The sequence below is a fragment of the Leucopleurus acutus genome (assembly GCF_964270905.1).
Source record: "Leucopleurus acutus genome assembly, chromosome: 8".
Classification (NCBI taxonomy): Eukaryota; Metazoa; Chordata; class Mammalia; order Artiodactyla; family Delphinidae; genus Leucopleurus; species Leucopleurus acutus.
The window spans coordinates 18,688,198-18,711,430 of NC_139151.1; the positions used below are offsets into that span (position 1 = coordinate 18,688,198).

At 43.2% G+C, this 23,233-nt stretch overlaps 2 protein-coding genes and 1 pseudogene across 4 annotated transcripts; 2 read left to right on the top strand and 1 right to left on the bottom strand.

The window, feature by feature from the left end:
* The first annotated feature begins 2,066 nt into the window (after positions 1-2,066).
* On the top strand, positions 2,067-3,811 carry LOC309964913 (nucleus accumbens-associated protein 1-like; annotated as a pseudogene). Its single transcript has one exon. The product of its transcript is annotated as a nucleus accumbens-associated protein 1-like (transcript).
* A 4,247-nt stretch (positions 3,812-8,058) lies between these two features.
* Positions 8,059-16,277, bottom strand: RBM7 (RNA binding motif protein 7). Of its 2 annotated transcripts, XM_082843779.1 has the most exons (6): positions 16,162-16,277; positions 15,452-15,575; positions 15,109-15,271; positions 14,381-14,468; positions 11,507-11,597; positions 8,059-9,700 (listed from the first exon to the last, which is right to left on the bottom strand). In XM_082843779.1, exons 3-6 carry the CDS (start codon positions 15,167-15,169, stop codon positions 9,338-9,340), a joined length of 603 nt encoding a protein of 200 aa, XP_082699905.1. In that variant the 5' UTR covers positions 15,170-15,271; positions 15,452-15,575; positions 16,162-16,277; the 3' UTR covers positions 8,059-9,337. The 2 variants fall into 2 exon arrangements, with proteins under 2 accessions (XP_082699905.1, XP_082699904.1); XM_082843778.1 differs by lacking the exon at positions 15,452-15,575 and having other exon boundaries at positions 16,162-16,270.
* A 195-nt stretch (positions 16,278-16,472) lies between these two features.
* LOC309964796 (uncharacterized protein C11orf71 homolog) lies at positions 16,473-21,736 on the top strand. Its single transcript, XM_082843964.1, has one exon. The coding sequence runs from the start codon at positions 16,592-16,594 to the stop codon at positions 16,985-16,987; it is 396 nt and encodes a 131-aa protein (XP_082700090.1). The 5' UTR covers positions 16,473-16,591; the 3' UTR covers positions 16,988-21,736.
* Positions 21,737-23,233: the final 1,497 nt, after the last annotated feature.

Consider the following 23,233-nt stretch of genomic DNA (forward strand, 5'->3'; position numbering starts at 1 on the left):
TGTTGAGACCTACTGTTCAGGCAAAAAAGATTTCTTTCAAAATGTTACTGCTCATTGACAACGCAACCGGTCACCCAAGAGCTCTGATGGAGATGGACAAGATTAATGTTGTTTTCATGCCTGCTAACACAACATCCATTTAACACAATATCCATTCTGCAGCCCATGGATCAAGGAGTAATTATGACTTCCAAGTCTTATTATTTAAGAACTACATTTCGGGGCTTCCCTGGCGGTCCAGTGGTTAAGACTCCACGCTTCCACTGCAGGGGGCACCACTTCGATCCCTAGTGGGGGAACTAAGATCCCGCATGCCATGGGGCACGGCCAAAAAAACAACAAAAACAAACAAACAAAAAAGAAATACATTTCATAAGGTTATAGCTGCCATAGACACCGTGATTCCTCAGATGGATCTGGGCAAAGTAAATTGAAAACCTGGAAAAGCTTCATCATTCTAGATGCCATTAAGAACATTCATGATTCAGAGGAAGAGGTCAAAATATCAACATTAACAGGAGTTTGGAAGAAGCTGATTCCAACCTGAATGAATGAGGGGTTCAAGACTTCAGTGCAGGAAGTAACTGCAGATGTGGTGGAAATAGGAAGAGAACTAGAATTAGAAGTGGAGCCCGAAGATGTGACAACATTGCTGTGATCTCATGATAAAACTTCCACAGATCAGGAGTTGCTTCTTATGGATGAGCAAAGAAAGTGGTTTCTTGAGATGGAATCTACTCCAGGTGAAGATGCTGTGGAGATTAATGAAATGACAACAAAGGATTTAGAATATTACATAAAATTATTTGATAAAGCAGGAGTAGGGTTTCAAAGGATTGGCTCCAATTCTGAAAGAAATTTCACTGTGGGTAAAAATGCTATCAAACAGCATTGCACACTGCAGAAAAATCATTCGTGAAAGGAAGAGTCAATCAGTGCAGCAAAACCTCATTGTTGTCTTATTTTTAGAAACTGTCACAGCCATTCCAACCTTCAGCAACCACCACCCTGATCAGTCAGCAGCCATCAGCATCGAAGCAAGACCCTCCACCTGCAAAAAGATTATAAATCGCTGAAGGCTCAGATGATTAGCATTTTTTAGCAATAAAGGATTTTTAAATTAAGGTATGTACACTGGGGTTTTTTAGACATAATGCTATTGTACACAATAGAATACAGTATAATATAAACATAACTTTTGTATGCATTGGGAAACCAAAAAATTTGTCACTCACTTACTGTGATATTCAGTTTCTAGTGGTGGCCTGGAACCGAACCCACAATATCTCCAAGGTATGCCTGTATTAAAAGGGGAAAAGAAAAAACTGTCAACTTAGAATTCTATACCCAGACAAATTATATTTCAAAAACAAATGTGAAAGAGGCGTTTTCAGACATAGACAAGCTAAAAGAGTTCATCACCAGCAAGACTGCACTATAAGAACTATCAAAACAGGTTCTTCAAGCAGGCGAACACCAAATGGATAAATGGAGCTACACAAAAGAATGAAGAGCTCCAGAAACGGTAACTTTGGGAAAATGTGTTAAGATTTTTTTCTTATTTAAATCTTCTTAAAAGAAAATCTATGTTTTAATACCAACAGTAACAACAAAAAAAAACCCCAAAGAACAAACAAAAACAATTCTGTGTGGGGTACGTGCATACACACACACACACACACACACACACACATAAATATAAAGTGTATAACAGTACAGTGTAGCAAGCTTGAACAGGGTGTGAGAGGGAAGGTAAAATATATCAGGTGCTAAAACTGGACTATAACTCGAGAGAGAGGTTTACAAAAATTATGAGAAATACTAGGTACAACTCTATATCCATTAATTTGGAAAGACAGAGGAAATGTTGATTTTTAATAAAGATATAAATTCAGCTGGCCCACAATGAATGGCCGCCGCGGCTGCCGCTGCTGCTGAAGCGGAGGCCGCGGGGGCCGTAGCTCCGGCGCAGGAGGGCGCGCCCCGGGCCCAGGCCCGGCCCCAGCCGCCGCTGAGGAGCTGGCCGCGTGCCCCCGGAGCGCGGCCACGGCTTAGCCGCCGCCGCCATGGCCCAGACGCTGCAGATGCAGATCTCGAACTTCGGCCACAGCATTCTGGAGTGCCTCAAGGAGCAGCGGCTGCAGGGCCCATACTGTGATGTCTCGGTGGTGGTCAAGGGCCCTGCCCACAAGGCCCACCGGGCCGTGCTGGCCGCCAGCAGCTCCTACTTCCGGGGCCTGTCCTACAGCAGCCGGAGTGCGGTGGTGGAGCTGCCGGCGGCTGCACAGCCCCAGTCCTTCCAGCAGAGCCTCAGCTTCCGCTACACGGGCCGGCTGAGCATGAACATGGGCGACCAGTTCCTGCTCATGTACACATCGGGCTTCCTGCAGATCCAGGAGATCATGGAGCAGGGCACAGAGTTCTTCCTCAAGGTGAGCTCACCCCGCTGTGACTCCCAGGGCCTGCACGCCGAGGAGGGCCCCTCGTCCGAGCCCCAGAGCCCTGTGGCGCAGACGTTGAGCTGGCCGGCCTGCGGCACCCCACTGCCCCTCGTGTCTCGCGTCAAGACGGAACAGCAGGAGTCGGACTCTGTGCAGTGCACGCCCGTGGCCAAGCGGCTGTGGGACAGCAGCCAGAAGGAGGCCGGCGGTGGCTGCAGTGGCAACGGCAGCCGCAAGATGGCCAAGTTCTCCGCGCCGGACCTGGTCGCCAACCGGCAGCCCCAGCAGGCCCAAGGCGGTGGCGGCGGCACAGTGCGCCAGAGTGGCTGGGGGCGGGGGAGAAGCCGGCGGGGTCGTGGCGGCAGCAGCAGGCGGAGTGGTGAGTGGTCCCAGCACGTCGGAGCGGACCAGCCCGGGCATCTCAAGCGCTTACACCAGCGACAGCCGCGGCTCTTACCACGAGAAGGAGGAGGAGGACGCAGGCGAGGAGGGCACAGACGAGCAGTATCGGCAGATGTGCTATATGTCCGCCATGTACCGCATGATGAATGTAGGCCAGACCGCCGAGAAGGTGGAGGAGGCCCTCCCTGAGCAGGTAGCCCCCGAGTCCCGGAATCACATCCGAGTGCGGCAAGACCTGGCGTCTCTCCCTGCTGAGCTCATCAACCAGATCGGCAGCCGCTGCCACACCCCAGGCTCTATGATGAGGGTGACCCCTCTGAGAAGCTGGAGCTGGTAACAGGCACCAGCGTCTACGTCACCCGGGCGCAGCTCATGAACTGACACGTCAGCGCGGGCACGCGGCACAAGGTGCTGCTGTGGCGCCTCCTGGCCTCCTTCTTTGACCGGAACACGCTGGCCAACAGCTGTGGCACCGGCGTCCGCTCTTCCAGGAACAGCTCCAGCAGCAAACCACTGGATGGTCGCGTCCTCCACGCTGTCAAGTACTACTGCCAGAACTTTGCTCCCAGCTTCAACGAGAGCGAGATGAACGCCATCGCAGCCGACATGTGCACCAACGCCCGCCGAGTGTGAGGAAGAGCTGGACCCCCAAGGTCAAGCTGTTTATGGCCGAGGGTGACGCCTACACCACCTTCGTCAGCTACACGGGCAAGATAGAGCCGGACATGAGGGGTGTGGAGCACGGCTTCGAGACGGCCAGCCATGACGGCGAGGCCGGCCCCTCGGCTGAGGAAGCCGTCCAGTACCCCCCCACCGGACTCTCCCGCGGGGCCGTCACACTCCCCCTCCTGTCACACCCGCCCGCCATCTTGGGCACGAGCTACTGTCTGTCCTTCCCCAGGACCCGCGGGGGGCACTGCATGCTCCGGCCCCTCTGCCCACCCCCCACCCCCCGTCGCACCCCCTGACCCCAGTCCGATCAGGGATCCGGGCTGGGAGAGGACGGCAGGTGGTGCGAGGTCTGCGTTGCCTTCTCTAGCACACACACTCGTGCACAGTCGGGGGGCTCTTGCTCCCCCTCTTCTAACCCCGAGCAACTGTCTCCCCACTCACCAGGCCAGGCACAGGGAGGGGTTGGACTGGGGGGCTTGGGAAGACCCCCTTCCCAGGCGCTGGGCCACCTAGCCGGAGCATTCCTCAGCCTCTGCCCCCTGCAGCCCCTTGGGACTCACAGGGGCCCCGGGTTCTCAGGACCCCTCCCGCCACCACCTCCCAGTGCTTCCACGTTCCAAAAGCACCTTCCTGTCTCCCTCGTCTGGCCCTGCGCCTGGGGGCTGGGGTAGGCGCGGCCATGAGGACTGCCCGTTTTACAGCTGAGGAAACTGGGGCTCAGAGAAACTCCACGACCGACCTAAGGTGGCGGGCGGTGGCAGGCCCAGCGCCCTTCTCTTCCCCCACCTGTGCTCAGCCTCTCTTGCCGCCACCAGCCCCCTGGGGCCTGAGAGGGGCAGGTCCTGAGAGGGGGGCCCTTGGGGTCAGACCGAGGGTCTCTGAGGATAGAAGGAGAGGTTTCCGGGGCTCGCAGAAGCGTGTGGGTGTGCGTGTGTGTGTGTGCGGGCGTGCGTGTGTAGAAGTTTTGCATTTAAACAGATGAAGACGTGAGAGGCAGTAGGACCAGGGGTGGAACCCAGGGGAGCTGCTGCCTTTCCCTCCCTTCCCCACCCCACCCCCGACCCCCCAAGGCAGGGCTCCCAGCCCCCAACCCCTGTACATACTTTTTAAAACATGTTTTTAGCTAATGAAATATTGAAGTATAAGATTCCTATTATTTTTCAAACCAACGGGACCGTGTCTGATGTCCCCTTCGGTCCTCGGGGCTGCTGTGGAAGGCAGGACGGAGTGGGGAGCCGGGGGCAGGCTGAATGTGCGCGTGTGTGTGCAGTGGGGGCGCGCGTTGACGAGGGGGGCCCCCCAGGCCCCGCTCTGCCTGGGCTCCCGTGGGTCTGGCCGGCTTCCACTCAACCCCAGGGCCTCCCCCCAGGGCTACATTGCAAGGTCCGGTTGGCTGAGTCCAGCTCCTGGCAGGGCTGGGTCCGCTTCATGGTTACAGATCGTTTGCCGAATCTTCTTTTACCATTCCTCTCTTTCTATCCTTGCCTAGCTCCGCGAGTGGTTTTGTGGATTTTTTGAATTCTATGTGTAAACTTTGAGGGTTCTTTTTGTTTTTTAACCCCCCCCGCACCCCTCCCCACACACGCTGGATGTCATTTCTTTGCAGTTCACATTTTTGTCTCCAGCCCTGGTTCTCAAGGCCTCTGTCTCCGAGCAGTCTGACTAGCCCATTGCTCCCAGCAGCCTCTCTCTCTCCAAAGGCAAGGGGATTACAGGAGGTGGGGTGGGGGCCAGCTGGACCACTGGGATCTGACCTGGAGCCCTGTGCCCCCCCGCCAGGAGCCCCTGCCAGCCTGCGGGGAGCGGGTCCTTCCTGACATCTGCTTGCTGCGAGGGGCAGGGTCAGTCCAGCAGGACCCTGGCGCTCTGCTTTCCTGTCCCAGTCCCAGTACCTTAGCCCTCAGCCGGCCCGAGTGCGTGGGGCGGGGGGTGGGGGTCGACAGCCCCAACTAAAGCACGAGCACCTTAGTCGCCCCTCCCCTGCCCCCTCATCCTGGCCTTGACACCCCACCCCAGAGTAGATCCCAAAGCACAATATCCTGGTCACTTGGCAAGCTGCCTGGCCGACCAAGGCCGAGGGGTGGGCTGGGGCTCCAGCCAGACGCCCAAAGGAAGCAGGAGTCCCCAGGCGCTCCCCTCCTTCCAGGCCTCAGCGGGGGCCAGCTGTGTGGGACTGGGGTCTTCTCCCTGCCCACCCCCTTGTCCTGGGCAGGCCCCTGTCCAGCCCCTCCGGCCTTGTCCTCGGGTGGGGCTTGCCCCGTCCCTCCTCCGAGCCCCTGCAGCACGGGGTTGGGTGGCAGAGCGCTCTTGTTTCAGGGACTCCAGGAGGTGCCCCTGGCTCCCTGGACTGTGTGTATAGGTCTGGGGAGGGGGCGGGGGAGAGGGGCGGGGCAGGGGCGCAGGGGAGGAAACTCCTCACCAGGAGAGCCAAAGACAGGGTTGTGCCTTACCCCAGGAGCCACCCCTGGGCCCTCCCGCCCTGCCCTCCCCGCTCTTGGGCGGCCTGCTGCTTTTCCTGCTTTCCCTTCCCCTGGCCCTGCCCTGCCCTGAGCTGCATGAACCCCCACCCCCGGGCAGCCAGCATGGAACATGAATGGAGAATCACTGACCAACGCAAAAAAGACTCTTGGGGCCCCCCTCCACGTCCCCCGGCCGCCCATTCACCCATGTCTCTTTCACGAAGCACAGATCACCCGCCTCGTCCGCGTGGAGTGCCAACACCCTCCCTGCCCTGGGCGCAGCCCCTCCTCCGGCCCATAAGTGAGATTAAACATTAACTACTGTAAGAAGAGGAGCCGCCCTGGGAAATGTGAACCATGAGAATATCAGTGATACTGATGAGAATAAAATAAATGCCTTTGTAACAAAAAAAACAAAAAAAGATATAAATTCATTCTACAAAACTAACAGAACCACAATTCCAAAACCCAACTAAGGTAAACAATTATTTTAAGAAAACCTTAATGAATACAGATCCAATAAATTCTTAACAACTTGAAAAACAAATAGAATTCTAGAGTGTATTAAAGGCACAGTATGTTGTGATACAATTTTTATAACAGGATGCAATGATGGTTCAGGGTTCGGAAATCTATACCAAAGAAGTTTTCAGTGTTGAAGCCTCCTTTTTTCAATTATTTGACAAACGTTCCTTCATTTATTCAGCAAAAATTTACCATGTATTATATATATGCCAGGCACTGAATACTAGGAATTCAGTGGTGAAAAAATGAGGTCCTGGACTTCATGGAGACATCTAGAGAGATACAAATAAAAATAAAATTTTAATACAATAAAAAGGCTGTAAGAGAAATACAGGGAATACTATAGGAATACATAAATTAGCACGCAAACATTAGGGTGCTGTTGGAATAACCCTGTTGCAATGGTGATTGCCCATTCTAGGATGGTGGCCGTGGATACAGATAAGATGGGCCTACACAACGTAATCATAAAGTGGTATAAAATTTTCTGATGATTGACTAGATGGAGAAGGGTGGAGTCAGAGATTCTTTGGGGGGATCTTAATGTATTATGTATAAAAGGGTAAAGAAAGGGTCAAGTAAGTTCAAAAAATACTGTTAGGTATAAACATTACTGCAGCACTTGTCAGCTTTATGGCATCTTCTCATTAAGAGAGAGTCACGGTGTTAGATAGTACATAATGTTTACCATACATTTGACTACAGAACCCTGTTATTTTTGCAGAACACCTTGTGAGAGTACTGTTTCATGGAACACACTCTGGGAGAAACTGCTTTCCATAAAAACAATCTCTTCCTTTCTACTCCTGCAGCTCTCAATACCTCGGTGAATTGTCTCACCAGCTATATTCAATTCTTTGTGGCTGTCTTGTTCTATCTCTTTACACAGTACATATACTTAGTCTGGTTACTTTCAACTGGATGAGGGTGAAGTGAAAGATTCACTGGAACCTCAGAAGGGGTGTCCCAAAAACCATTAAAAAAGAAAAAATTATTCTGGACCAGGGTCACCTGTGAATGAACAGGAACAGATCTGAGCCACAGATAAGTTGCAATAAAGCAGTATTAATCTTTGTTAATATCTACAAACGCTACTGAGTAAATTTTCATATAGGTCAGACACCTGAAAATAACAGGCTCGTTGGAAACAAATCCTTCTACTATGAAACTGCTTAAGCAAACAGAAACTTGATTTGAACGCTCTGTGCTGAGTAATTGGATAGCTAGCTCCATAGAAACAGAGAAAACCAAATGTACAAACTCCTAGAGACTAGGGAGAGTAACTAAATTAGTTTACAGTGCTCAGAAACATAAACCATGTGTTACTGAAAATCTGATTCTAAAATATAAGTTTGATATGTTCAAAAGGTATATTTCAGGATACTCTAACACCACGCAATCACTGAATAAAAGTATGCTGCTAGCTTTTTGTGTACAATATTAGTGATGTCAAAAAAAAAGACACACCCCTCCTTTTTGTTTTCAATATATTAAAAAGCAACATAGTACAAATGTTGTAGTTAATATTAAAAAGAATCCAAATTTTTCAAGGAATTAATTTTTATAAACAAGTTCTACAATGAAAGGGAAACGGCATATTGATACATAAAAGTTTTGTTAAACAAGATTTTAAAAATTTTAAATCAAAGTGTTTTAGACTAAATTCTTTCAAATGTTCAAACAAAAAAGAACCCTGTACAATCTCCATAATAAAATGTGTCCTTGCACCTTGAAAATGTTAAAAGTTTAGAAATTTGAGTGATAAGAGGCATCACTTAAAGGTTTCATGAACCTTTTTTCCCAAAAAAGAATACTTTCAGTAAAACATTTTACTATTTTATCTGACTATGCATTTACATTTTTGTTCTTCCAGAAAAAGATTTACATTAACACTGTATTTTTACTGTAAAAAAAATACATTTAGAGATATTTAACTTCCTGAGTGACTTCAGTCATACATCGAACATGTTTCTTTTTTTTTTTTTTTTTTGTGGTATGCGGGCCTCTCACTGTTGCTGCCTCTCCTGTTGCAGAGCACAGGCTCTGGACGCGCAGGCTCAGCGGCCATAGCTCACGGGCCCAGCCGCTCTGCGGCATGTGGGATCTTCCCAGACCGGGGCACGAACCCCTGTCCCCGGCATCGGCAGGCAGACTCTCAACCACTGCGCCACCAGGGAAGCCCATCGAACATGTTTTAATGAGCAAATTCTAAAATTTTACAATGAAATAGCATGTGTAGATGTATACTTGTATGCTCACTTACAGTAAAACTCAAGATCATGTCACAGAACTTACACTTAAGTTCTCTAAGTTAAATAATATGATTTATCCCCAAACTTGACCAAAAGGTTTTCTCAAATATTAGTAAAATGAATCACTGAATTTACATTTTCTCGTTTAGTAACAAAATACTGAGTCATTTCAGACTATCAACTTGAATGTTTTCCATTATATACACCAAAAATCTGATTCCCTAACAAGAAATTTCTTGCAATACAAAAAGGTAACAGATAATTAAAATATTTGCTTCATAATACAACTAATCCAAATAATACATCCCTTCCTCAATTGTCTAAAATGATTAGGAATTGTGCACTTTCTTTAGCATAAAACCCTTTCCTCTTCTTAAAACCCTGAGGTGAAAGGTTATTAATGTAATAAAACTAGAACCACAATTCTCATTTCTGTATTGGACTGCAATTAGGTTTTAAAAATTTTATAAAGAAATGTGCCAACTTGTAAAGCTGCTCTATAGACTTTTTTAAAGAAAACATTCCCAGAAACAACTTAACAAAAAGGGCCTAGAATGACACTATGAAAACATCCTTTTAACACTTGTTAGTGTCGAGATGAGCGCCATTTTCCATCTCTACCACTGTCTCTTCTGTTATCATAGTCATGGCTCCAGCCATCGGGATTTCTCTCTTCATAGAAGAAATCATCTCTGCTTCCTCTGTAATGATGGTCGGACCCATGATCAGTGTAACGCTGTTCACGGCTATAATGTCTATCCACTGCGTAGGTATGAGAATTCTGTCTGACTTTTCGCTGTGATAATGGTGTATCTTGGCGCCACTGGGAGGTTGAAGACCGGTTAAAAGTGTGATTATGTGACTGAACTGATGGGGAAAATCCTGATTGATCCAGATGTGGAGAACCAAATTTCCCTCCATATGACATCTGTCTCAAGACACTGTTCATCTGAGCGAAGAGAAAAAGAAGGAAATTTGTTAACCACAAATATTTCTAGATAGCAAAGGCAACAGATATCAAGCCATGGTCAAACGAACACAATAATGGAAAAGCAAAATCATTCTTGCCTAGCTGAATCTTAAGGTAAACACAACTAAAGTAGTACAATAGCTTCATTCATTCCAATGTATACCTACAAGATATCTGTACTACTACTCTTTGTCCTCCAGAATATAATTTAGAAGGGAAGAAGTAATACAAAACGACTATAATGTAAATCACTGTATGATGAACACATTAAAAGCAAAAGCTCAGTATCTTTAGGAAGGATTTAATGAAGGCGACATATGATCTGAGTATTAAAAGTATGGATGTAATTTTTTTTTTTTGGCCATGCCACACAGCTTGCAGGATCTTAGTTCCCCAACCAGGGATCGAACTCACACCCTCAGCAGTGAAAGCGTGTAGTCCTAACTACTGGACCACCAGGGAATTCCCTGGATGGAGTTTTTTTAAGGAAAATATTTTAAGGGGGAGGTATGTCAAGGAAAGAAGACTGCACAAACAAAAATAACGGGGAAACACAGAATAGTTCATAGAATAGCAAGTAATTCTGGCTAAGACAGGTTATAGATCTCATGAGCCATGACTAATGGACGGTAAAGCTAGAAAGGTTTATTGGAATCAGATAATGGGAGCAAAAACACAAGGCTAGGGCTTCCCTGGTGGCGCAGTGGTTAAGAATCTGCCTTCCAATGCAGGGGACACGGGTTCAAGCCCTGGTCCGGGAAGATCCCACATGCTGCAGACCAACTGAGCCCATGCGCCGCCATAACTACTGAGTCTTCACTCTAGAGCCTGTCCTCCGCAACAAGAGAAGCCACTGCAATGAGAAGCCCGCTAGCCACAACTAGAGAAAGGCTGCACGCAGCAACGAAGACCCAATGCAGCCAAAAATAAATAAATAAAATACGAAATTTATATTAAAAAAATCACCAGGAAGATAAGCAAAACAGAGTTATAGTAGTAATTTTGAAATGGTGTGTGAGATGGACTAGTGGGAAGAAAATAGATACAAGTACTAAGTGACTAGACGAGTGTTTCCCAAATTCTGCCTGTGGACAGACATTAGCTAATGATGATTTTTTTTTAATGGTCTACAGCAAAATAAGAAAAATATATAATATGTTTATAAAAGTTGATATCTCTTTATATTGGTCTCTCAATTTTATTTTATTTCACTTATATTTTTATTCTGCAGACCTGTGCAATACAAAAGCCTAGGGACCACAATTCAAGATTGTGATTTGGGCAAAGAAAATAAAAAGGAAGAAACAAACGTAAGAAAAAGAAAAGAATGAAGGATCTGAGACTGATCAAAGACAAAGATGCAACAGCAAAAGATACTTAAGATTTTATCATTGGTGATATTATTACAGAAAAAAATGGCATGTTCACAAGGAAGGTGGACTAGAAGACTGTAGTATATTAACGTATTAAGTATTAAAGACAGTACGTGATGAGAAGTTACTCGGCACAGGTTGCAAGAACATCAGAGAATGAGTATCCAATATTTGCAACACACACACACATCACACCAACAATGGTTAAAGAAAAATACAAATGTGACAAGCAGTTCTTCTTTTTATCTTCAATCTTTTAAATATATATTTCAGCCCAGTGAAAACTAAAATGAGTGATCTACAAAGATCATGCTAGTCTAACTAAAATTTAAGAAATGAACTTAAGAATTAAGAATGAATGTTTTAACTAAGCACGAGTTTTTTAGCAACTCGAGTTGAACAATCAGCTTACCACTGCTTGTCTCTGAAAATTTTCTGAAGAAGAAAAAGATCTTTGAATTATTGGTGTTGATGGAGTCATGTTATCCACTGTCCTTTCGTACCTGTGAAAAGTAAGAAAACCAACATATAATCATTCATTCAGTAAATGTTTACTACATACCAATCCTGAGCAAGACACAGTCTTCAAAGACAGGAATGAACAAGACCAACAAGGTATCTGTTCTCATGGAGCTGGGGTAAGGATTCAGACAAGACAATTTCACATGGTTATAAAGACATAGTAAGAAATGACTAAAGAGCAAGTTGAGGTGAGAGAGATAGGCGGTTCTATTTTAGCTTGACTGGTCAGGACTGGCCTTTCTAAAAAGGAGACATTTGAAGTTACAGCTGAACAAGATTACCTGGAGGCAACACACTCCAGCTGAGGGAAGGACTAGTGCAGGGGGAAGCAAACTATAGCCTGTGTGCCAAACTCAGTTTGTGTAAACAAAGTTTTACTAGAACTTAGCCAGGCTCTTTTGTTTTGGTATTATCTGTGTGGTGCTACAATGGCAGAAGAAACTAGTCCTTTATAGAAAAAAAAAATTGTGTCAATTTATAGAAAAAAAATCGTCAATACCTGGGCCAGTAATGCAAAGGCCTAGACTGAGAACTAAAATGAAAAGGATTTGATCAATTAGACATAACAGGTGAGGGAACCAGAAGAACAAAAAGATAAAAATCTAGATTTTTGGCTTGAGCAATTAGGTAGACCTCTACTGAGATAAGAAGAAAGAATAATAGGTTTGGGGGAGTAAGGAGTTCTGTAACATATAAAAGAATATTAATCTTAAGGACTTAAACCTTATTCATCACTTCCTATAGAGGTAACTTGCTCTACAGAAAAACTCAGAAAGGTTTTAATTTTATTTTAAAATATGCCTTTGGAATCAAATCACCAAGATTTGGAATTAAATCACCAAGAATCAAATCATCAAGATTTATTTTACAGTTTAGATCTTTTTATTTTGGGTTTTCTTCTCTTTTTTAAGCAGAACTGATTTTATTTGTATGCTGTAAAGAAAGCTACTTTTTTTAAAAAGAACTTTTATTCTTTATATATATGTATATAAAAAAATATATATAAAATAAACCCGTGCCCCCTGCAGTAGAAGTGCGGAGTCTTAACCACTGGGCCACCAGGGAAGTGCCGTATTTGGGTTTCTCAAATTGGATTATGTACCTGTATGCTAAGGGGGTAAAAAGTATAATTTTACTTACAGAGAGTATAAAAATCAGGTACACTCTAGTGTTTGATTAAAACTACAGTATTTACTTGCATATTTCTTTCCCCAAGAATTTCTAAGAAGGGTTAAAAACTCTTTTTTTTCCCTCCACCTAAGATACCTTTCAAGAGTCCATAAAAGTGGTTAGAGATGCTTCGAATTCCAACTACACTGAAAAGCATTTAAACACAATTAACTTCAGCTGGCAAGCAAAGACTCTAAGAGGGTACCCTTTTCACATTACTGCTGTCTTACAATTTTCACCTTCCAAACTCTTTTCATATCCGCCCACTTCTCTCCAGCTCTTGGCACCACCCTAATCCAAAGCAGCAACCTCACTCCCATAGCTTCCTTGCTACTAACACCAATACCTTGCTACCAACAGCTTCCTAGTCACCCTTGTCCCCTTCAATCCATTCTCTCCCAGTACAACCAACTAACTCACTAAAATACAAACCTGTTCCTCTTACTACCCTACTGAAAACGTTTCAATGTCTTCCTACTGTTCTTAGGGTGAAATTCCAAAATCCTAATTATGACCTATAAGAAAGACCCTGTATCTTCTGCCTCTATCTACTTCAACAGTATCATCTACTACTCTCCATTTTCTATTCATTATGATCTAGGTACACTGCCCTCTTTCAAGTCCTCATTCACTTACCTCTCCTTGTTAAAACTTTCTAGAAACTTTCTACTCGTATCATGGTGGGTGTGCTCAATCACATTGCCTGGGTTTGAAAACAAGCCCACTGCTTATGAGCAGTTCACGCTTGAGCAAGTTAACCCCCAACCTTCATTTTCTTCATACATAAGGTAGAGATAATAATAATCCTTGCCTCATAAATCTACCGTGAGGAATAAATGAGATCATAGGTGCAAAGGACTTGGTGAAGAACCCGACAGGTGACAGGTATTTGTTAACTCTTTCTTGAATGAAGCCATAAATTGATAAATAGCTCTATGGACATACCGGGAAGAAACCATCCCTGGCAAAATATCAGCCTCCCCAAAGAAAATTATTAGTAAATATAAATATGGTACCTCTTCCAATCCTCAGTAGCTAAGAGCTATTTCAGAGATCATTCAAATCAACTTCTTTTCCTTACAAATGGAAAGACAGGGACATAGACTAGCTCAAGATTACACAATTGGTAGAGACAGATCCAGAATCCGATTCTATGAACTCTTAGTCCAGTAGTCTGTTTACTAACAGGTATTTTTAAACTGCAAGCAACAACCATTTAGTGGTCATAAAACTAATGTGATTTTTTGAAAAATAAAATAAAATAGAAAATAGAGGATACTACAAGTAGTAACGCTAAGTAATGTTTTGAGAAATTTCGTCTCAGTTATATACATGTATGTGGGTGTGGGTATGTCTTTACAAATGAACATAAATACAGTTATGTACATATCTATTTTAAGGGAACTATATATAAGGGGCCTATAGTCCCCTTAAAATAGATACATATATAACTATAATCCAACATAGCAAATATAGCAGAAGAATAAAGAGGTAGGAGCATAAAGAAAGAAACCAATCACTCATTATGCATTTTGAAGTCACTGCCTAAAAAAGTTCCTGATAAATGATTTTAAAAATAGGTGAGAAATATTACCTGCTAGGAGATGTGGAAGTAGGGCTTGAACTTCCAACATGATGCTGGGGATATGACGAACTGACCTCCTGTGAGGCATGGCTACTTCCTGAAATGAAACAATTTGAGAAATTCTTATTGATAAAAAACTTAATTTGAAATTTTGTATCCCTCAGCCCAATCACTCCAAAAAAGGTAGACATAGGCTAAAAGTGAAAACCTCAAATTTCAGTAAATTGCTTTATAGTTCATCAGAGTGAAAATTGTTAAGTGTTTAATACCAAATATACCCAAAGCAAAGGGTTCCAAATAACGTACTTTCCAATGTATAAATACCCAATCTGGCCATAGTATTCTGATCCCCACACTAAATTGTAAGAATGACTACAAGGAAAGTTTCATCCTTACATGATCACACATCAAAATTTGTAAAAGTAAATTACAAAGCAGTCAGGAAAAGTATTTTCAGGAAATAATCCTTGTGCTTTTAGAGTGTGAACCCAAACTCAGTCATTTTAATAATAAGGTTTATGTTCTTTTCACAAACCCAAACTGAAATGTTAACTCTCATTTTAAAATTACAGCTTTCAAAATCCATACTGTCAATGTTATCCATTTTCAGGGATATATAAAGTTTACTATTCATAAAGCTTAAAGCATTTTCATCCAAAAATAGGTTCTTTAAATAACAAAATTAAAAACAAAGCGGCAAACAACCTCTCTCCTAAACATCATCAGTGAATAGTTACCTGATCTAAACTGAATTTTGATGGGCCTTCCAAAAAGTTTGATTCCGTTAAGTAGATTCATGGCATAAGGAACAGATACTTCATGTTTGAAATTCACAAACGCAAACTGCTTTGGTTTACCATCCTTATCTTTTGGAATTTTCACTTTTATTACTGGCCCAGCCTACAGACAAAAAAAGTTTTCAGAATTTCAGTAAGGCAGTTTCAGGAAAATAATCAAATTTTACAAAGTTTAAAAAATTCAAAAATGTAACCAGGGACTCTAATTTTAAAAATGGATACACTCGGATTTCCATCTCGGTTAAAGATCCTATAGATATGACCGAAAATTAGATTAACTTACTTGGAGGGAGGGAGCCCATAAGGAACCGGAAACCCAATCACCGACTGAATTTACATTTCACAGCACTTTATGACTTTAACAAGGCCACCAACAACCATCATTATCCCACTGCGTGGAAATTAACCTTTATCAAGAGAAAGTAGTTTTCTTGGACTAAAAATTCACTTTTGTATCGACTAATCAAACATTACCAGTTGTTGAAAGGCAGAACTGGAGGGAACAGGTTTAACGCATCTTGATACAGATTTTAATACATAAACACTACAGTGCCGCTCTCCTACAGAGTATTTATGAGTCTGTCTTTGCTGCAACTTCGTAAGAAACTTAAGTGGAAAACGGATACTAAGAAAGAAATTGAAATAAAATTTACAAGCGGAAGATGAGAAAAGCAGGAAGAGGAAAAGCACAGCTCAACGAAGGACCCACGCGTACGAGGTCGCTTAAGAGCACTGACTCTTTACCACGTGAATGCCCGACAGAGGACCCTCCACCACCTTTAGTCGTTACTTCGGCCTGAACTAACCAGGATCCTTCTAATAAAGCGACACATAGCGAGCGCCTCCCTAAGCGCGACCCCCACCTCCAGCCCGCCCACCTGTCCGGTGCCGGGACGAACCGTGCCGCTTAAGCCAGGAAAGCGGGGATGGCCATTGGGCCGGGCCCTACCCGGGCCGGAAAACGAAAGGGAAAGGCTGATCCCAGCCGCTTACCTGGTGGAAAAGCTCGAAAAGGAGCTCCTCTGTCACTTTCGTTTCAAGGTTGCCCACAAAGAGAGTACGATCCGCTTCCGCTGCCGCCGCCCCCATCTCAGCATCGCCCCCTCCCGAAAAAGGCCGAAGGGTCGCCGCCGACGCACCCACTGCGCACTCTCAGAAACCCCACGTCCTCGCGCTCCCAGGCGTCACAGACGTAAACGTCAATCACGTCGGCTCTCAGCGGCGTCAACGTGCGTTGACGGACTGCGCATGCTCAGGAGGAGAGCGCTGGGTTAAAGTGGGTCTTTGATCTGCAGACGCTCAGGTGATGGCTTCCGATGAAGTCGGTCTCAGTGTTGGAGACCGGCTGGACTGATCAGTGGAGCCGCGAAGAGTCTGCCTTGACCGTGGGACGTAACACAGATACTGCGGGCAGTGTTTGAAGATGGCCCTGAACTATGTGTCCCTGTCTGCCGGCGATCGAAGAGGCCTGGTGGCCTACCGCTCTTCCCACGGCGACCTCAGCTCGTCGGCCTTAGCGTTGGCGATGGTCTCTGGAGACAGCTTCCTCGTTACCAGTCCCGAGGAGATTCTTCCAGAACCTATTCTTCGGTCCACTGTGCGGCTGAACTTCCGGACCGAGAGCCGTCGGGCGCCTGGTGGAGGCGGGAGCCCGTCCCGCTTTACAGAGGGAAGGGAGCAGGAGGCGCGGAGCCGAAGCCGCCAAGCCAGATTCTCACCTTACCCGGGCCGTGCGGTTAAACTCGACCTCCTAAGAAGTGTCCTGCAACAGCGTCTGGTGGCACTTGGAGGTGTTAGCGCAGCCCGTCTTTCAGCTTAAAATGAATACCTCTTCTCCGCCCCTCAGCTTGTGAACAAGGCTTCTCTAAAATACTTTTTTGGTGCAACCGAAGTCTTATTTTTAGAAGACGTCTTTTCAGTTTAATATAAAAATGCGTGGTAGTCCTGTTACTCTAGCCTAGCGCAAAGTAAAATGTTTACAGTTACTTGATTCAGATGGTTTTAAACAGCCATGATGATCAGATCGGAAGGGAGGAGCAGCAGAGATTTTTTTTGAGGTAGTCACAAAGGATGGGATCATCCTTCCCAGAGGTCAGTAATCCTTTTATCCTCCCAACAATGGATCCAAATTTGTCTTGCTTTCCACAGGTCTTACACCTCCTCCCTGGCAGATTCTCCTACTTTGAGACTTATAATTCCGAGTTTCCTTACATGCCTACCCTTCTACCTCAGATTATTCCCTCTGCCTTTACTTCTGTTGGTTTATTACTGTGGCATATCCTCCCACCTATGGCCCAACACTTCTATCATCTTGTCCTTAAAACTTCTTCCATTCCCCTCCTCCACTTTTTCTTAAGGAATATCTACAAACTTCAGTCTCTACTAAAACAACAAAAGCAAAACCTAAACCTTGCTCCTCTCTCAAATTATTAAACCAATTTACATTTCTTTATTTGCCAAAAGTTCCAAATGAATTTTTACACTTATATTTGTCACTCTATTGCTCACATTCAATCCCAGCTTCCTTAATCTGAATCTTGTCCCAAACTATACAAAAATTGGAAACCTTCATCTTACAGTTTCCTCTTAGGAAGCTGCTCATCTGTTCACTCTAGCATCTTCCTTAAACTTTCTCGTTTGTCTTTTGCCATTCCACTATTAAATAGTATTTGAAGATCTGCTCAGTGCTAAGCACTGTGGATGAACTTTACGTAGCCCTGCTATCAAGGAGATCAAGGAGTGTACTCAAGATGGAGAGGCTAATAATCACCACACTGGACTGTTCATTAGGTGCAGTGATGAAAATAAACCTTGGTTGCCATGGCTCTCCGTAATACTGCACTATCCTGGTTCTTCCCTCATCTGGCTGATCGCTCCTTATCTGCTCATAATTTTGTCTTAACCATACATTCTCCAAGGTTTAAAGGGTGGTATTGGGAGAAATCTAGTGGGTTTTGTAAGTGGCAACTCTTTATGTAAGCAGGCAGTGTAGCTTTTTCCCAGCGGACTGGGGTCTGTAATTACGTTCAGATAAGCAAAATTACCACACACCAAACAATTGAATTGTGAGAACTGCATTTTAAGAATATTGACAAACCAGAGAGCTTCTGTAAGAGTGATCAATAGAGTGAGAGGTCTGGAAACCAGGTCATAAGAAAATCGTTTGAAACGATAGTAGCTATGCGTAATATGTGCAAGGCAATGTGCTAGAGGCGATTATTCATTGTTTATTCAGATATTTATTGAGCACTTACTCTGTGCCTGCTGGTAACTGTGCCTGCTAGTAACTATGTTAGGCACTTAGAATAAAGTGGTGAACAAGATAGATACGGTCTCTGCTCTTACGGAGCTTTATGTATGTCATCTAGTTCTCACAACAGCCCATAACAAAAGTATGATGCTTTCATTTTTTTGCCAAGAAACCAAGGCACAAAGAGATGAAGTAAACTTTCCAAGGTCATACAGCTAGATAGAGCCTTGTAGCCATTCAACCCAGGTTGCTCATTTGAATCACGAAACACCAAAAATGACTTGAGTGACTTTTCTCAATTCTCGCAAAGATAGTAGCTAACTAATGCTATTCTATCAATAGATATCTGAAAAGAAGTTAATTCATAATATATGGATTCCTTAGGCTGGGTGTGGTTGAGAAAGAATCCCAAACCTACATGCTAAGAATTTTAGATTGGGAAAGAATAATAAAATTAAGGCTGACGGTAAGAAGGATTTTCATAAAACTTAGAGATGCCTGATGCTGGAAAATACCACCTCACAGGGTAATAACTCTCCAAAGTTCACGTAGAGGCTAAATTCTGTCAAGTATGAAATAAGACTTCTTATTTTATAAGATGAAAAGTTATAAATGACTTCTTCAGTTCTTTCCCATTTAACCTTTAATTCTATACCTTAAATCATGAACTTGATTAAAATTGAAAATGGAGAATTGGGGGGGTGAGAAGTGAAAAATGAGGTATACATTTTTGTATAGGATGTATACATCCAGTACATAGGATGACCATATTTACTGTGTAAACCAGGGCACTTGAGAGGGGAAGGCGGGCTATCAATTAATTATGCTTAGGCAATAGGCATAAATAGGGGCTGCCCTAGGCAGCCACGTTGGATCATATCACCCTAGGAGATGGTACAACATTAAATACACCTTTGAAGCCATATTCCTTAGCTTCAGGGAAAGAAGGCTGAGATTTGTAAACAAAGGAGCAAAAGTTTGGCATAAACGTGCACAAAAGCACACAAGAGGAAGAGGATCCAGTGGGAGTGACTTGATTTGTTTGTTCTCACATAGGGTCATCAGGAGTAGGGCTTTGATTGAATAATAAAGTGTATATGTGCCAGAAAGAAAATGATATGAAAAAAATTTGTTTGTTAAGAGGAGAACCTTGTTCACATTAATGCTCCATCATTTTATTTTTTTTGGCTGCAGCACGCGGCATGTGGGATCTTAGTGCCCCGGACTGGGATCGAGCCCTCGGCCCCTACAGTGAGAGTACGGGATCTTAACCACTGGGCCGCCAGGGAAGTCCCGATGCTCCATAATTTTACATCTGAGCCGATGGATGTCTAAATTCTCCTTGTTCTTAACATCTGCACTGGTGTCCAAGTTACAGCATCTGCCTAGAGTCACAAAGACTATTGTGGAAGCAAGGACCAACATAAACCTCTTTAAATGAAACAACTAAGTTTTCCCAAGAGTAGTCCATGTTATTAAAAATCCATGTTAGTGTACAAAATTACTTTTAATTTAATATCACTGCTTAAGTATAGCATGTTGTCATTCTAAAATAGATGAATTTTCTAAGACAAAAAATAGTCCCCCAAATTAATACTTCCATAAGTTTTTAAAAAGCCATGGTAACTTCCTTTTTGTTCTAATTGGCCATTTTTTTTATATCATACTAAGCAACTGACTAGTATGTGTCAAAGGGAAGTCCTATTAGTATATTTACTTCCTCTATTCATCAGCTCTAAAACTCTTAAAAAAAGAATGCCCATTTGGGGTATAGAAAAAAAGGAGGCCAAGGAGATTTTCCCTTAATAGCCAGATTTGGTGCTAAGCCTAATTGTAAGAGGGGTAACTCAGCAGGAAGAAAAGAAAGAAAAGGAGGAAAGTCCTATGGGAGGGAAGAGTAGGTAGACTTAATGGTGAGGCTCAACTGTATTTCGAACAAAATTGTGTCGTTTATTCCTTTGATGAACCTGTCTATATCCCACTTAGGTGCAGCTTTTATCTTCCTAATTTCCATGAAAAGTACTCTCATTTTCCTAGCCAACCAAATGTGTAAGTTTGAGTATCTACAACTTCATACCACCTATTTCCTATCTTTATCGCCTGTGTCAATTCGATTGCGAAGTCCTGCTCATTTTATCTTCACAATGTATTTATGTTATGTTTCCATATATACTTTCATCACCTGGACTGTATTTACCTGGACATCTATCCCGTTTTGTTTGCTTCTGTCTCTCTGCATCCTAAATATATATAGCTCCAGATCAATAAGCCCAAAGCATCTCTCTCTGATCGCATAGTTAAACTATAACTTTACAGTACCATAAACTCTTCCAGTGTTTCCCATAGTATATTCCATAGAACCTCTACTAGAAATACAAGATACTCTTTGGAAAAAAGACGAGGTCGATAAAATTGACAAATGCATGTTTTATCACCTTCTTAGGGTGCCATAATGTGTAATAACATGTTAAAGGGTCTGATAATTCCTTTAGAAAAGGAAACCTGTGTAACTTCATTTTAACCAATGATTCACAAATGTATTTGTCCATAAATTAAAAAGTTTTGCATACTACCTATCTTCCTGAGGAGCCTCAGTTCTACAGAAACAATTAGAAATGCTGCGTACCTAAGAAGCTCCATTGGCTCCCCACGTCAGGTATTAGAAATGGATTTTTATATGGTGTGGCAGAATTTAATAAGTTTCCAGATTGTTATGAGTTATGCAAGTGGGTTGGTTTCCTCACTCATGATTTGACAAAGTTCAACCCCATCTTTATTCCACATGGTTTCTGGTACCTGTCTATGTCCTTGGTGATTGGGTGGGAGGATGGAGGCAAGCGTGCAGCTGCAGATTCCCAGCCACTGAGGATCAAGACTGGCTTTGTTACTAAGGAAAGGCGTTAGGAACTTCCCCTGATGAATACGGGTAGGTGCAGTTATTAAGTATGCTAATAGTGTAATGTTAAAAAAATAATTGTTTACTTGGCTTTTATTTCACTGGAATATCTGAAGGCAGCCCTACTTCAAAATACACTTCTTCTGAATCAGAGGGGAAAAATAATTGTCTTCATCTTCCCAGAGACCTGAAAGTAACTGAAGCAGTGCAGCTTTAAAAACTGCACACTCTATAAACAGACTTTTAAGACTTTCCGTAATCTGACCAAGCTATATTGCCAGCCTTCTTTCATGTTCTTAATTCCCCCGGGTGGCTGCTGTTCTTTTCTGCCTTTGTGTCTATGCCTATCCTAGACCTTTTAACTAAGTTGCTTGTCCTTCTCATTTTCTGCCAGTTAAATTTTTATCCATCCAGATTGGTTAAAGTTTTTACTGTTGCAAAAAATGGACTGTATTGACTCACAGAACTGGTAAAGTGTGGTGACTTCTGGTATTCTGTCTACCTAACAACTAGTTATCCTTCATCTATAGGAGCACCTTGGTTTTTCCTTTCCTTGGAACCTTCTGCCTCATCCTCTGTTCATGTATTTGGGGTGAGGCTTCACACCTAACTCCAGGGATAGAGGTATAATCTATTTCTTACCTCCCCTACTACATTGTCTGAGGGCAGACAACTTGCCTAAATTTATCTTTGTATTTATTCGTACCTATTAAGTGCCCAAAGAGTAGATATTTCATAAATGCCTGTTAAATGAATGAATGAACTTCACAGATAGGCTATTTCTCCTTGGAATCAAAATCGCAAAATGGAACATTCCAGGAAGGCAAGTGCAGGAATAAGAGTAATTGTGATAAGATAAATTAAGCTTTCTTCAATTAAAAAAAAAAGCCATGCCTTTGTAGCTTACCTGGTTTTATCTTGTTAGACTGAGAACTACACTCTTTTCACTTTCTGTATTTTAATTGGAGGCCAAATGTGAATATTATTCTGACCTATAACAATACCATTTATTTAACCATTCTCCAAGTGCTGAGTATTTAGTATTGTTCTAATTTTTCACTATATTAAATAAACACCTCAGTTTATAAGTAAAAAAGTAATAAGTTTTGTTTAAAAGTGTGCTTTGATTTGAAATCAACCTGCCTCTAGGAACATAACCTAATACAAGATGTGGACAAATATTTATGCACATAAATATTTAATGTATTAATTTTTTTCCCTACCTATAATTTTTTTAATTAATTAATTTTAAAATTTATTTATTTTTGGCTGCCTTGGGTCTTCGTTGCTGCGTGTGGGCTTTCTCTAGTTGCTACGAGCAGGGGACTACTCTTCGTTGCCATGCAGTCTTCTCATTGCAGTGGCTTCTATTGTTGTGGAGCACAGGTTCTAGGCGCATGGGCTCAGTAGTTGTGGCTCGTGGGCTCTCGAGCACAGGCTCAGTAGTTGTGGCACACGGGCTTAGTTGCTCCGTGGCATGTGGGATCTTCCTGGACCAGGGCTCGAACCCATGTCCCCCTGCACTGGCAGGCAGATTCTTAACCACTGCATCACCAGGGAAGCCCCCCTACCTATAATTTTTAAAATAGGGAAACTATGTGTCCAGAATAGATGACAGGTAAAGGAAAAAAAAGAAAAAAAAACAGAGTGCTTACTACATGCCAGGTCGCTACTGATTATTTCCACAAGGATTATTTTATTTAATCCTCACAGTCATTCTATGACAGGGATTGGCAAACTTTCTATAAAAAGCCAGGTAGTAAATATTTTAGACTTTGTAATCCAAGAGGCAAAATTGAGGCTATTATGTAGGTATTTATGTAACAAGAAAAATTTCTGCAAAATTTGTATTGATGAATTTCAAAATATAATAATTGATACAATTTTTTGTAATGCTAATGTAACTGGGGAGGACCCTA